The following is a 13,581-nucleotide window of genomic DNA, read 5'->3' on the forward strand; positions in this document are numbered from 1 at the left end:
GGTTGCAGTTCCAAACATTTTGACCAATCTTTCATTATCACATGGTCAGTTTGCCATGTGAGGAAGACTTTCATCACACATCAGCAAGTGCATAGCAGACCCTGCCAGAATAAAAACCCTTCCCTGATCTTTAAGATTTGAGATAAAGGCCACAGACCCAGATCACCAACACCCTATAACTCAAGCAATGGCTGGCTTGCTCCCACAAGGAATCTCTTTACCATAGTACTGATTATGGAATTATAACCCTGCTTCAGAGATTTAGAAATTCATCAAACTCACTTTCACCAGCATATTATACTTTGCCCTCCTATTTCCATCCCCGTAAATGTTCTCACTCATGTGTGGTGAGAGGAAGCATCATTTATAACCCCAAGTGTTATTAAACAAATGTATATGAATAAAAACGGGCTTGGTGTCATCAGAGAGCAGAAATGATAAATGCTTGTTTGTCAATGTATCTGACAGTACCATTCCTTTGAAAACTAAATTGAAAGTAAAACTACTAATCCCAATTATTAATTGTATTCCTTAGTCCTCAGTCAATACCAAATATGAGGTCACTTACGTGCAAAACAATCACTCACAGATTTGGTTCTGAAAGCACTCAAGAAGCCGACAAGTGAGAAATGTTGAGATGCCAGAACTGCACACACAGCAGGGACTATCACACCCGCAAGTTGTTCTGCTCACCAGCCCTGCGTAATCTGGGTCAGCTGCCCCAAGGGGAAGCCTCATAATCAGGCACTCTTCACTCTCCAGTTGCTTCACCTAAGAAAACCTGAAGCTTTGAGGATGACCAAGCAGCAGTTTCCTTCCACAGAAACACTTGTGTGGTGCATCAGGAGTGGTTTTAAATGGTGGAGATAATTACTTAATTCAAGCTGTAGCAACTGGCCAAGTAAACATGTAGCAGCCAGGAAGCTATTAGCATGATTTTAAGGCAATTATTCCATTAGTGTTTAATAGTCTCCAATTAGACTGCTCTATCGAAGTTTGAATGTCTTTTTTTCCTCCAATAATTCACACAGTTGAGTAATACAGAAAGATACTAAACTCATTTTAAATGTGTGTGTATTCCCTAAGACTATATATATACCTCAAACCTACTTTACAGAATCATGGGGAAATTCAAGGATATAGATTTGGAAAAAAAATATTTTCCTGAGAAGTGTTTGGGAAGACAGTGGGAGGCCTGCAAGGGACCCTACAAGTGTAAAAGTAGAGGGGCTGGGGAAGCAATGGAAATTTCTGGCTTATCCCATGCCACCAACTTTATGTCCTACTCTAAGATAACCAGAATAGCAAAGTCTCTGAACTCAATTTCTTACTTTGTTCCATGGGAAGAAGAGGAAAGTTGTCTGGTTCCTGCTAACATCTGTTTCCTTTTTTTTTTTTTTTTTTTTTTGCCACTTGTTGCTGCTGAATCATCCAGATACAACCCCAAATTATTTCCCTCCAAAATTCCTAAATCTTCCTTAGGACTGCTATAGTTGAATCACCGGTTGACAGTTCATAGTTACCTTCACAGAGATTCAAATATGGTAATTATGTGATGGAGATAGTAGTACCAGCACTGCCAGCTTCACAAGATTTGGGGAAGGATTACGTGATCTCATGTACATACTGAGTCTTTGAAAAGTTATGAATTGGGGCCTCCCTGGTGGCGTAGGGGTTAAGTCGCAGCACTCTGAAGCAATCTGCAGCCACTGTAGCACAAGTTCCATCTCCAGCCAGGAAGGTGGCCCACATGGTGCAGCAGACCTCTCTTGACTTGCCCACTGCTCCCCTCAGCAGTGTATTTCAGTAGATCCACCTGTTCTGCTCCCCACTCTGTCTCTGGTGAGTCCTCTCACTACCCCACCCCCCTACCCCCGCACGGCATCTCTGGCCTATTCCCCAGCTCTTTAAATAAATAAATAAATTTAAATAAATTTAAAAAAATAAATAAATTTTAAAAAAGAAAAGAAAAGTAATGAATTGCAGAAAAGTAAGATAGATTCAGACAAGGTATCATATTATCCCTCAGAACTAGCAATGTGAACTGTATCTCTAGAGGGTTGCTTATTAGAGTCCTTAACCTTCTTTGCTTCTGTGTGTGGAGAAATGCTCAGGTGAGAGCATGTGGAAGTAACTTTCTAATAAACAAAAGGGAGGAAAAAAAAAAAAAGGAAGGAAGGAAGAAAAGAGACTAGGAATGCCTGTGGAAGTGACCATGGAATTTTGCCAGCAAAGTTGTATACTTTCTACTGTGCCCAAAAAAAGAGCAATCGCGGTGCTGGCCCAGGTTGTGTGGCAGCTGGAGAAGCTGGGTTGTTCTTTTCCTTGGAGATACCTGGGCTCTTGGGAAGGTACGTCCTAAAGAAGGATAAAAGGAGACAAACCTTTCCTTCCTGAGGTTGGCGCTCACGGTATTTAGACTGTGCCTGTCACGGTGGCCATTCACTTGCCTAATGGCCACTGACTTGAATTAAGGATCATCTCTACTGCTGCAGGTTCCAGCCTCTTGGGATTTTCAAGGAACCATTCTTTTCCTCTCCACCTCCCCCGGCCCCATTTCTTTAGTGTTATGATTTCCCCCAGTGGCTGCGAGGGGGCGCTGGATGGGTCAGATCGAGAAGAGGTATACCACCAGGTTGAACCTGAAAATCCACGAAGCTCTCAGCTGGGGACAGACTACCTGTCGGGAATGCGCCCTCGAGCCGGACCTGGATCTCAGGAGTCCGCTCTCTCAGCCCAAGCGAAGAGTCAAATTGATACGAGCGTATGGTCGTGTCCCCAACTGTGACCCGGGGAAACTGTTCTGAAAGAAGCCTCCCTCCCGCACACCTGAGCTTAGGGCTGCTGCGCGCTCGCTCTCCAGACACCTGCCCATTCCTCGGGTTCAAGCCTCGCGCACCAAGCCAGCCGAAGCCTCTGGATCGCTCCAGTGTCTTCCTCGCTTCCCCCCGCCTTCCTGCCTTCCATGCAGTCTGGACACGGCGCAGTCACCTTTCTCCTGCGGAGCTCGGCGGGTTCACCCCACCCTCGGCTGCAGCTCAAGCAGGTCTCCCCGCCGGGCTTCAGTCCCGAGCCGCAAACGCACTGTCGGACAGGTTTGCTCTCCCGACCCGGGCGCTCTGGGTACTAACAGCACTTGGACCAGACTCCAGAGCCGGCCCCCCAGACCAGGCCCGCGGAGTCCACGCACCAGGAAGGCGGCCCCCGCCCTTCGCCCCTCTCGCTCCCAGCCAAGGGCAGCGACCACGCCGCCACCGGTCCCTCAACTTTCATCACTCTCGGGGAAGTGCTTTGTCTCTTTAAAGGAGACTGGGGGGCGAATATTAATGACTCGGGTAGATTCTAATCAAGATCTACAAATCCGCTCGATCCTGTGGCAGAGAATGAGTCGGGAGTCCACGAGCCGAGCCCTTAGGGCGCAGCCTGTGCTCGCCGCGCGCGGCCACCCCCAGACCCTGATATCGCCCCCACGCCCCAAGTCTGCAGGGAAAATCGGGGTGGGGGGTATGAAGCATCGTCGTAGAGTCCAACCTCCCCCCTGGCCCCGTTCTCGCAGCACAGCTGCTTCCAAAGACCAGCGGGAAGGCAGTCACCTTGACTCCCGCGCCATGGTCCCCAGAGGTTTGGAAAATGCCAGGAGGCCGGAGGCTCCTGGGGCGCTCGCCGGACCCGCGACCCACCCCGGAGATGAGTTTCCCTCCCGCGGGCACGGTGGCAAGTTACCACTTAGTGGCAGATGAAGCAGGGCGGGGCAGGTGGAGCGGGCGCCGGGCGCACCGCCGGCTGCCCCTGAGCGCCTACCTGGGATGGCTAAATTGGTGAGGGGGATGCTGTGGATGCTCTCGGGCAGAGTTGCCATCCAGTCGGCGAATTTCAGCTCGTTCTTCCCCTGAGACGAGGCCATCGTGCCGGTCGCCGCGCCGCGCGCTGGTCCCCGCGCTCCTGGGCAGGCTGGCTGGCTGCAGCCGCTAAGCCAGGGTTTGCTCCAGCCCCGCTAGAGTTTACACTCCGCTCTGCGCCACACCCACAGGGTGGCGCAGACACATGCTAATTTTAATAATTATTCAAAACACCCCATGCTCCCTGAGTGCCTCCGCCAGACTCCGCTGGAGCTTTTGTTCCTGACGTGCGCGCTCAGCTCTGTCCTCCTATGGCTCGCTCCCTACTCCCTCCTCCCGCCTCATCCTTCCTCTGCGTCTTGGCCTTTTCTCGCCATTCATCCGTCTGCCTTGCCCAGGGTCTTTCTGGGCCCTTTGATGTGACTTCCTGGTCCTCTTTGTATAAAAGAGTCTTGCAGTTGAACCTAAAATCTTAGTAGACTTTGGGATGGTATCATCTTCCAGGGAGAGAACTCTCAACCTGGCTTTCCAGACTTTCCATTCTTACCAAAGAGCTTTCCTCTTTGCAAGCTGTAACCGGTTAGGTCTGCTTAGCTGGATCCTTCCTGCTTATACCAAAATGGTGGTCTTGATCTACCACTTTGCCGAAATTTTGGAGTTGATAAGTGAGTTGCTAGCAAAGGGCAGTGCCATCTAGGTGGTTGATACTTAATCTTACTCCTTGGCATCCTGTTGCAGACATTCTAAGGTAAAGAAGCACTTCATCTCCTTCACTTCCCTGAGGACACTATGTTATTTCTATGGAGAAAGCTGCCTGTCTCTAGGTCATTTTTTGTGGTGCTCAGCACAAGACTGATGCCTAGTGCTAGAAAAAAATCACCACATTTCCCAGTGACACTCTGTAATTATTGCCAGTAGCATTTGGTGGAATTTATTTGGCACCATTCAAAATGATCTATGCGATTGTCTGAATTTTCATTCCTTGGCAGACTAGAAAGATGTGCCTTTCTCAAGAGAAATCACTCATTGAGCTTCCAAAGAACTGTCTTGGTCCACCTGCTCTCAGATGGGAAAGAGAAGAGAATGAAGTCTTACAAATGTTATGAGTCTAGAGATGGCCTGACTGGAAATATATATGCAGTGAAATGAAAATGTGCTAGATCTCTGCAACCCAGAAAATATAGATGCAATAGAGGTATTTCTATTCCTTGATCCAAAAGTATGTAAATCCTTTTCCGAAAGTAAATGCCATTTGGTTGGGGGCATGAAAACCAATGTAGGAGAGAGAAGAATAAAACATGAGAGTAATCATTTCATTTCAATAAACTACATAGCATAAAAAAAAATGACTGCTTTTATTATCATACAAGGATGCAAATCCCAAATATTGATTCCAAATGAGCAGCAATGTGGAAAAGTTGGAGAAGAGGTAATGCCTTTTCCTTGTGATTAAATTTTCCATTGTCTCATAAAATCAATTCACAGTTTCAAGTGGACAAAGTATGGAAATATGGTTATCTTCAAGAATGAGGAAGACATATATGGAATTTTTCCCAAGGTAGATCTTGGTATTTTGCTAGCACAGAAGAATCCTCATCGCCTTTTGATTAAAGTGAGAATTTAGCTCACTACAGGATTCTTGGTCAAGAGACTCCAGCCCCCCTAGAGTTAAGGTTGCTCTGTGGGCATCTTGCAGGACAACAAGGAGACCTTAGATATGGAATCAATGGCTCTGTCTCTGAGCAGTATGGGTAAGTTCCCTAGTCTCTGTCAACCCTACTTGTCTCCATTGCAAAATGATGATAATAACTCATAAGGCAAAGTTTTCAGGAATGAGTGTACATGAAAGCACTTTGCTATCAAAGCATCATACAAAATGTGAAATTTGTGTTTATTAAATATTGCAACAAAAATAAAATTTAGCAACATATGAGTATTTTCCTCTCTTTGTCTTTTCTAGACTTCAGGCTTATTAATGGTCAAGAGGATGAAATAATTATTGAATTTGGGGAATATTTTTAATAAGATGTATTTTTTAAAAGATTTATTTATTTATGCATACAAGAGCTGGGGTATAGACCAGAGGCGTGGAGGGTGAGAGGACTCACCAGGGACAGAGCAAGGAACAGAACCTGCGTATTGACTGAAATACACTGCTGAGGGGCACAGCAGGCAAGACAGGAAAGGTCTGCTGACAAAGTGAGTCACCTCCTGGCTGCAGTAGCTGGGGAAAGTTTGATAGAGCTGTCTTTAAACCCTGCGCCACCAGGGAGAACCCAAAATGTATTTTTAAAAACATGTCTTGTTAAGTGATTTGAATTTATGTGTCTCTAAAAGGTTCCAAAGTATTGTGCTTTGTTTTTAAATGAAACTACCTTCAATGTTGAAGAAAGTTTGCCTCTATGAACAATCATACATGTTATCTTTTGGTGAAGCAGATAAACAATTCTTCCCATGCATAATGTGCTTTGAATTTCAGAATTTTTAATGTATTTGATTTCACATAATAGTTTAGATTTCTCTAAATGTAATCCACTAGAAAAGTCAGGGCTGAAAGTTATACTTCTGGATTTCCTTCCTGGCCTTATAATCTAGATTTTAGGCAATTTTATCTCTCAGTTTCCCCATCTTTCTATTACCAGATCTGTCATAAATCACTAAAAGACATTAGAAAAATCATGTCATTTCATCAGACTTTCCTTTGCCCACTGTATTAGTCAGGGTTCTCCAGAGTCAGATATAGCTATCGAGTCATATAGATGAGAGATGGGGAAAGGGGAGAATGAGAGATTGGGATTTTAAGTAATTGGTTCATGTGATTATGAGAGCTGGTGAATCTGAAAAGCAGGCCAACAGGCTGGAAACCAAGGTATGATTTCTATGTTGCAGTCTTAAAGCAGAATTCTTCAGGAAATCTGTCTCTGCATTTAAGATCTTCAACTGATTGTGTTAGGGGGAAAAGGATGTCCCAAAGCTAATTCCATATAGGCTTTGTGGACTCCACCCCCACCCCAGGTCAAAGCCAAAGACACTGGGAACTCCAAATCCCATCACCACCAAAGGGAAGGTGGCTGGGACCTGAGGGTGGGGTTAAGCAGCCAGGTGGATACAAAAGGCAGACACGTGGGCTTTGGGGATCCCCCATTTTTGGCTCTCTGCCAGCTCCCAGCATCCGGCCAGCTCTGAGAGTGACTTTGGGTTTCCAGGTCATCGGATCGGGTAGGACGCATTAAAGACTTTATTTCCCTATTTTCTCCCTGAGTTGTACATTTTCCTTATTTCCTTTTCTCTTGTAAATAAACCTTTTATTAACCTTTTGTGTGTGTGTAGTAGAGTATTCATAAGTCCCTTTAAAGCGCGGGTGAGGACCCACAGCCAGGAACCCGTTTAATATCGGGGCTGCTCTATAACAATTGGATGAGGCCCACCCAATACAGCAGGTACTCTGGTTTACCCAAGTCAAATAATTGTATATGCTAATAACAGCCACAGCAGCCTTTACAGAAATATCTAAACCTAGGCAAGTTAACACATAAATTTAACCATCACATCCACTGGCAAACTAAACTTGTTACCACAGTAATCCCTAGGGCCCCTTTTGAATTAATAATTCTGCTTTCCTTATGATTATTTTTCATGTATTATTTGCTAGAGTAGCAATAGGAGGAATGAAAATATTTACTTTGGTAAATATTTGGTAAAATACCTGGTTTTAATGGTAAAATACCTTGGTTTTTATTCCATCCAGACAACTCAAGTTATGGATCAACATTTTTATCCCCACAGAAAGATGAGAAAATATTATAAAAGAGTCTCTTTCAAACATAAATGGAAAGATAAAAATTACTTATTTTAGTGTTTTTGTACTATTAAAACTTATTCATGCAATCCTCAGCTGTCCATCAAAATCATACTTTATACAATTTATAAATATTGCTACTCATTTGGAACATTTCCTTTCTTCAACTCCCCTTGGGATTTGAATACATGGTTCTTTCTGTATTTTCTTTCATTAGTTCATAATATTTCTTAACTAGTGGAGATATATGTGCTTTATTATTGATTATGTTAATTTTGAGTTATGATTTGAAAGACAAGTATTCTTATAGGTAACAAAATATTAGGATAAATTTAAACTGAATAGTATTTTAAAAGAGTTCTGTTTAAACAATTCAACTAAATCATTTAAAAAACACAGTTCAAAATATACATTTATAGAGTCAAACTTAAACATATACAAAAGAGCAATAAAGAACCTTGGTGAAAGTAACTATAATCAATCTATTTTCCCAACCACACGCTACAACTTTTACCTAGATAGTCCATCCAAAGAACTTCACTATAATTTAAGTGTAGAAAGGCTTTTGGTATGCCAAGAGAGGGAAATCTGATAAACCTAATTTTCGCCACAATTTAACCCTGCAATGTTTTCATTCTTATCCTTCCTGTCTTCACCCACACCTATACCTTAAATGCTAGTGCCAAATAACCTAATTAACACAAACTAAATATAATTTAGTGGATGGGATCACAGGCTATGGGATTTGAAGGCTTGGATTCAAATCCAGGTTTTCCCAGGGAAATAATATGTAGGTTTTGGTTAGCTTACCTTTAGTGTAAGCAAAAAAAATTTCTAGGGATAGGAAAATGGAAGGTGTTGTGAATCTTAAATGAAGAAAAGAGTGAAGTTTATTGAACAAAATGGGAGCTCAGGAAACTAATTCATTGTTATGCTTCTTGCTAAGAGCTCATACTTCTAACCTCCCCACAGAAGGTACTTTCATGCTTTTACACATTGAAATTCTTTCCATTACAACCAGCTTATCTTTGCAACTTTCCTTGTAACCCATAAGTGCAAGTAATCTCTTACTTTCCTACATACCCATTGCAGTTTATTTATAGCTATCTTGTAGCATGTTTCTAATTTACTAGCTCATCTTAAAGCATTATGTGGACAGGGAAGATGTTATTTGATATCCTATAATACTTCTCACAATGCCTGAGATATAAAAAGGGCTCATTACAATCATTCATTTAACCACTTATTTCATAAATATTTATTGAGTGTCTATTATGTGCTCTGTCTCGGGAGACAAAATAGAGCAGCAAGTGGCTGAACTCACTGAATTTATGTTCCAGGCAGAAAGGGGCAAATGATGGAATAAATACATGATGTATCTATATTTCTCACCTCAATGTCAAAAATGCCCCTCTACCATGACCATTTTTTATGACTTCACTAAACAGCAAAATATTTTTTACCTTAGTTTAACAAACAAACAAAAAAAAGCCATTTGGTTCAAGATTGTTTATACTGTCTCTCCTAATTCTTTCCATCTCTATTGCTATCTTGGTAAAATCAGCGATGACACTTGGAAATAATATGATGTACTTGTCTAGATTTCCAGGGGCCATTACTTGCAAAATACTTGATTTCTCAGAGCATGGGGTTTGTGGGGGTGGAGGGTAGCCTGGTGACAGAAGAGGGAGACTGCCCATTATTATGCCCATAATTACATCAATGCTCTTAGCAACATTATTCATAATTGCCAAAAGATGGAAACAATGCAAATGTTCATAAACAGACAAATGGATAAACAAAATGTGATATAATCATATAGTAGACTAATGCTCAGTCTCAAAAATAAAGGAATTTCTGATACCTACTGCAACATGGATGAATTTGAAAATATTATGGTGAGTGAAATAAACCAAAATACAAAAGAAAAAATATTGCATGATTTGATTTATATGAAATAAGTAAAATAATAAAATTCATAGGGTCAGGAAGTAAAGCAATGATATCAGGGGTAGGAATTAGAGAATGAGGACTCTCTGTTTCATGGGTACAGAGTTTCAGTTTAGGATCTTGAAAAATGCTCTGGAAATGGATAGTGGTTATAGTTGCACAACAATGTAAAAGTTCTTAACATTACTGAACTACACACTTAAAAATAGCCAAGATGGTAAATCTTATGTATATTTTATCTCAAGTTTAAAAATTAACCAGTGCCTTTGTGGATAGAAAGACCATACTTGTCTAATCAAGTATAAAGTTTCCATTATAACTATTTAGTACAGTTCATCCTTCAGTCAATGATAGCCAAGAAAATAGCCGAAATCATACAAATTGGGTTTGTTACGTTTTGCATGAGGGAGAACACACATCATGGTAACTAAGGGACAAATGAGCTAGAAGGTGTTAGAAAGAACTTATTATAGGATTTGTTCTCATGTCTGCGCATTTAACGGAAGTGGTAAATAAGTGAGGCTTTTCTCTGATTCGGATGCTGTCAAGAAGTAGTGTGGTGGATAATTTAGTGAGCATCTTGATGTATCTTATCTAGAAGGAGGAGAGACTAGACTAAGACTGGAGCTGTAATAAGTAAAGAAATAGGAGTCATTCGCTAGAGTGGTATAGCGGATCTTTTTGTAGTATGGACCATCTTCATGTTTGTCTTTTTTTTTCAGACATGTTTACAAAGGAAACAAGTTGTTTTTTTTTTTTTTAATTCAACAAGGTCACAGAGTACCTTTGTCTAATGCTGATGTTTTCTGAATGTGTTTTTGTTCTGTAGGTGAGCGCTATATCCTAGCTGATAATATCAGAGGAACTTATAGATGTCAGGGAATATTTATTCTTCTCTCCAATAACTGGAAGTGATAGAGGACAAGAATAGAAAAACTGGAAAGGAGGCCTCACAAGACTAAAACCTGACTCACACAAGGAGGTGGGAGTCAAGGGGAATAACATGACCATTAACCCAGCTGTAGAGGTCATGACCCTCAGGCAGCAGTGCCTTATCACAAGGCATGAGCCCCAAGCAGGATCAGACTGCTGTAGGGAGTGGAGCACAGACCTGAGGGTAAAGATATGGAGATTGCGCCTACCCTGGAATCTCTGATCCCTTCCTGGTTTTGCCTAGTTATCCCAAATCAGCAACAAATGGGCCACTCCACAGAGGAGTGACCCCTCCCAAAGAGAAAAGGACTATATCAGTACAGTCTCTGCACAGGCTCAGGGCAGCACTCCCACTGCCCACCTATGACTATGCAGGTGCTTTTTTTCACCAACTCTCTCCCTCTGAAGGGCAGCAGCCTCCTGCCTGCCCGTGGCCTGTACCATACTGGGACTTCTCTTCACTGACCTCCCTCAGCAGAGGCCGCTCTCTCAAGGCCGCCCGCCTGCAACCATGCAGGCCTCTCTCAGCAAACCTGTCCCTTTTTCCTTTCCCTAATAAACCTGATCTTTAAATATAACTAAAATCTCTGTCTCGTGGTGAAACATGCCTGGGGAACTCACTGTGTGCCGCTGAACTGGGAGCTCTGGTGAAACCTTTCCCAGAGTGATCCCAAGGACCCCGCTCTCTACAAAACTCCATCAGGACACAGCCCAATCTAATTGATCTCTCCAGAGTCCTAGTCTGGTAGACTTTTGTCAGTGAAAGGTGCCATTATATATGTAAGATTTTTCACTTAGACTTCATGGCTTGAACAGATTAATGCAATAAAGCCAAGTATATGCCTGATGTGCAAGCTCCTAAGTGCTCTTTCACAAGTTTGCTCTGCAAAATCTTTTGTATCCTCCTGCCATTCTTAAAAAGTTCCTCAAGTATTCAGAAGCAAAGATAATCCATGCTTCAGGGTAAGCATGCAATTTGCATTTCTTTGCAGTCCCTCCTTGCAAGCTCCAAAGGCATCATCTATAGGAAGGGCTGTCTGAGGAGCAGAGGAAATGCTGTGGAACACCACTAACTAACATCTTAGAAAAAGAGGTTCTAAAAAGGGAAGTCAGCTAATGAGCTCGTGGTCTAGCCCTGGTCCTACAACTGCAGATAGGCTGCTGAAGCCAGAAGTCTGGGCACTGTGTGAGGAGCTAGACAAGTCCCTGGCTGTTCAGGGAGTCCTGAGCACTGGCAAACAAAGAAATAGAGATAATGACTAGTTGTGCTTATTCACTTTTTCTGACCACCAATGGCGCATCATTTAAAACTACACCTTTGCCTAGGAAAGGTTTACTTTAAAGATTGTGGGGTCAGGGGGGCCTCACAAAACTAAAACTTTTTTTTTATAATTTTTTGCAACTCCTAATTCCTATTCTAAATTTTTCTTTTGTTTTCATCACCAAAAATAATTATTGAAACAACTCTTTTTCACAATTGAGCTCAATGACACAAATGGAACCATACATTAAAGAGATGTCACTATATTCCCTTTATTTGAAAAGATTAATTCTACATCATTGATGGTTCTTGATTTTTTAAAGTAAGCACTCATATCTGTCCATACCACTCATCAAAAAGGGAGGAGGGAAGGATATAAATCTTTTTTTTTCATTTCATGAATAAATTTACCTATGAATTATTTATATTTTCAAAAACACGAGAATAAAGAGATGTAAAAAAAAAAATCCAGATCCTGTTTTGGTCTTAATAAACATCTTACCTAAGGGATGTTATGTTACATCTAAGCAAATGCAAGATGCTTGGCATAGCTGTGCACAGTTCATTGCTGAACATGAATAGATTCACAATTGACTCTGGACAGGAGTTAATACAACCAGTTGTTGTAAATTCATGACTATTCTGTTCTAGTTGTAAATATAAAACATGTTTGTGGTTTAAAGTCACATCTGACTTCTGATTTGGGTTCTTTTACAATAGTTAATCATGAAAAATTTCACATACTTGCAGAAGTGGAGAGGATACTTAATAAATCTATACATTTTTTACATAATTATTTTCCAAATAGAATTATTTAGAAGTAAACTCCAAATATGATAAATTTAATCCATATTATTTGTATATATTAATTATTTACCTTAGCCAAGCAGTCAATCCAGATTTTTAAAATCACCAATAATTGAATGTGCTGAATTTTTTTTCACTTCACTGATGAGTGATATAATGCAATGTAAAATCGATGCTTTCAATTCTCTTATTTAACCCATGTTGTATATGGAGAAATACACATAAGATGGAGTGTTATATTTCCCTACAAGTATTATGTATTGTAAGGAAATTATAAATTGTAAAAAACTTTACAAGTATAGACTACTCTAAATTCAAAGTGACCACACTTTACCTTTGTGTAATTCCTATGGGCATTCTCTGTTGAAAAGATAGTTAATATCCCCCCATATATATGTGTTATATGATTAATTTATTTTTTATACTCTAATGCATTGCTCTTTTGAAATAATTGAAGTTTTGATATCTTATCAAAATCTTGGTCCACTTTTAAAAATAGTAGAATATGCGTGCATTTCTAATGAAAAAGTCAAGCCCAAGAGCTAAGACTCATTTTGTCTTCTACACACCAAGAAACCCAAGATCTATAAATTATCTTGCTATGTATTATATTTATATGACATGATATTTTCTTGCTTTCTCATATAGGTAATAATTTTACTTACTCACTGCATGCTGGGCCTCCATGGTGCTGCAGGCAGTTGAGCGCAGTGCTGTAAAGCTGTCTGGAGCCTCTGCAGCGTGGGTTCGATCACTGCTGGCCTGGGAGATACCCACATGGCAAGGCAGACCTCTCCTCTCTTGCCTGCTGCTCCCTTCAGCAGTCTATTTCAGTCAGTCTGCCTGTTCTGCTTCCCTCTCTGTCTCTGGTGAATCCTCTCACCCTCCCGCACAGATGGCCTGTGTCCCGGTTCTTGTATGCATGAATAAATAAAACTTAAAAAAAAATTATAAAAAAAAATCACTGCATGCAAACATCTTGAAAATAGTTT

The 13,581-nt window shown here is 41.3% G+C and overlaps 1 protein-coding gene across 1 annotated transcript in view; it reads right to left on the reverse strand.

Annotated features, from left to right (window-relative positions):
- Positions 1-3,904, reverse strand: part of PLCXD3 (phosphatidylinositol specific phospholipase C X domain containing 3) — a gene marked incomplete at its 5' end in the record, with an annotated part of 122,229 nt that extends 118,325 nt beyond the window's left edge. The window contains one exon of the mRNA XM_084233208.1: positions 3,802-3,904. Coding sequence (XP_084089334.1) covers positions 3,802-3,904 — 103 coding nt within the window. The remainder of the gene's footprint in view (positions 1-3,801) is intronic.
- Between the last annotated feature and the right edge of the window lie 9,677 nt (positions 3,905-13,581).

Source organism: Talpa europaea, assembly GCF_964194135.1.
Source record: "Talpa europaea genome assembly, chromosome: 5".
Taxonomy (NCBI): domain Eukaryota; kingdom Metazoa; phylum Chordata; class Mammalia; order Eulipotyphla; family Talpidae; genus Talpa; species Talpa europaea.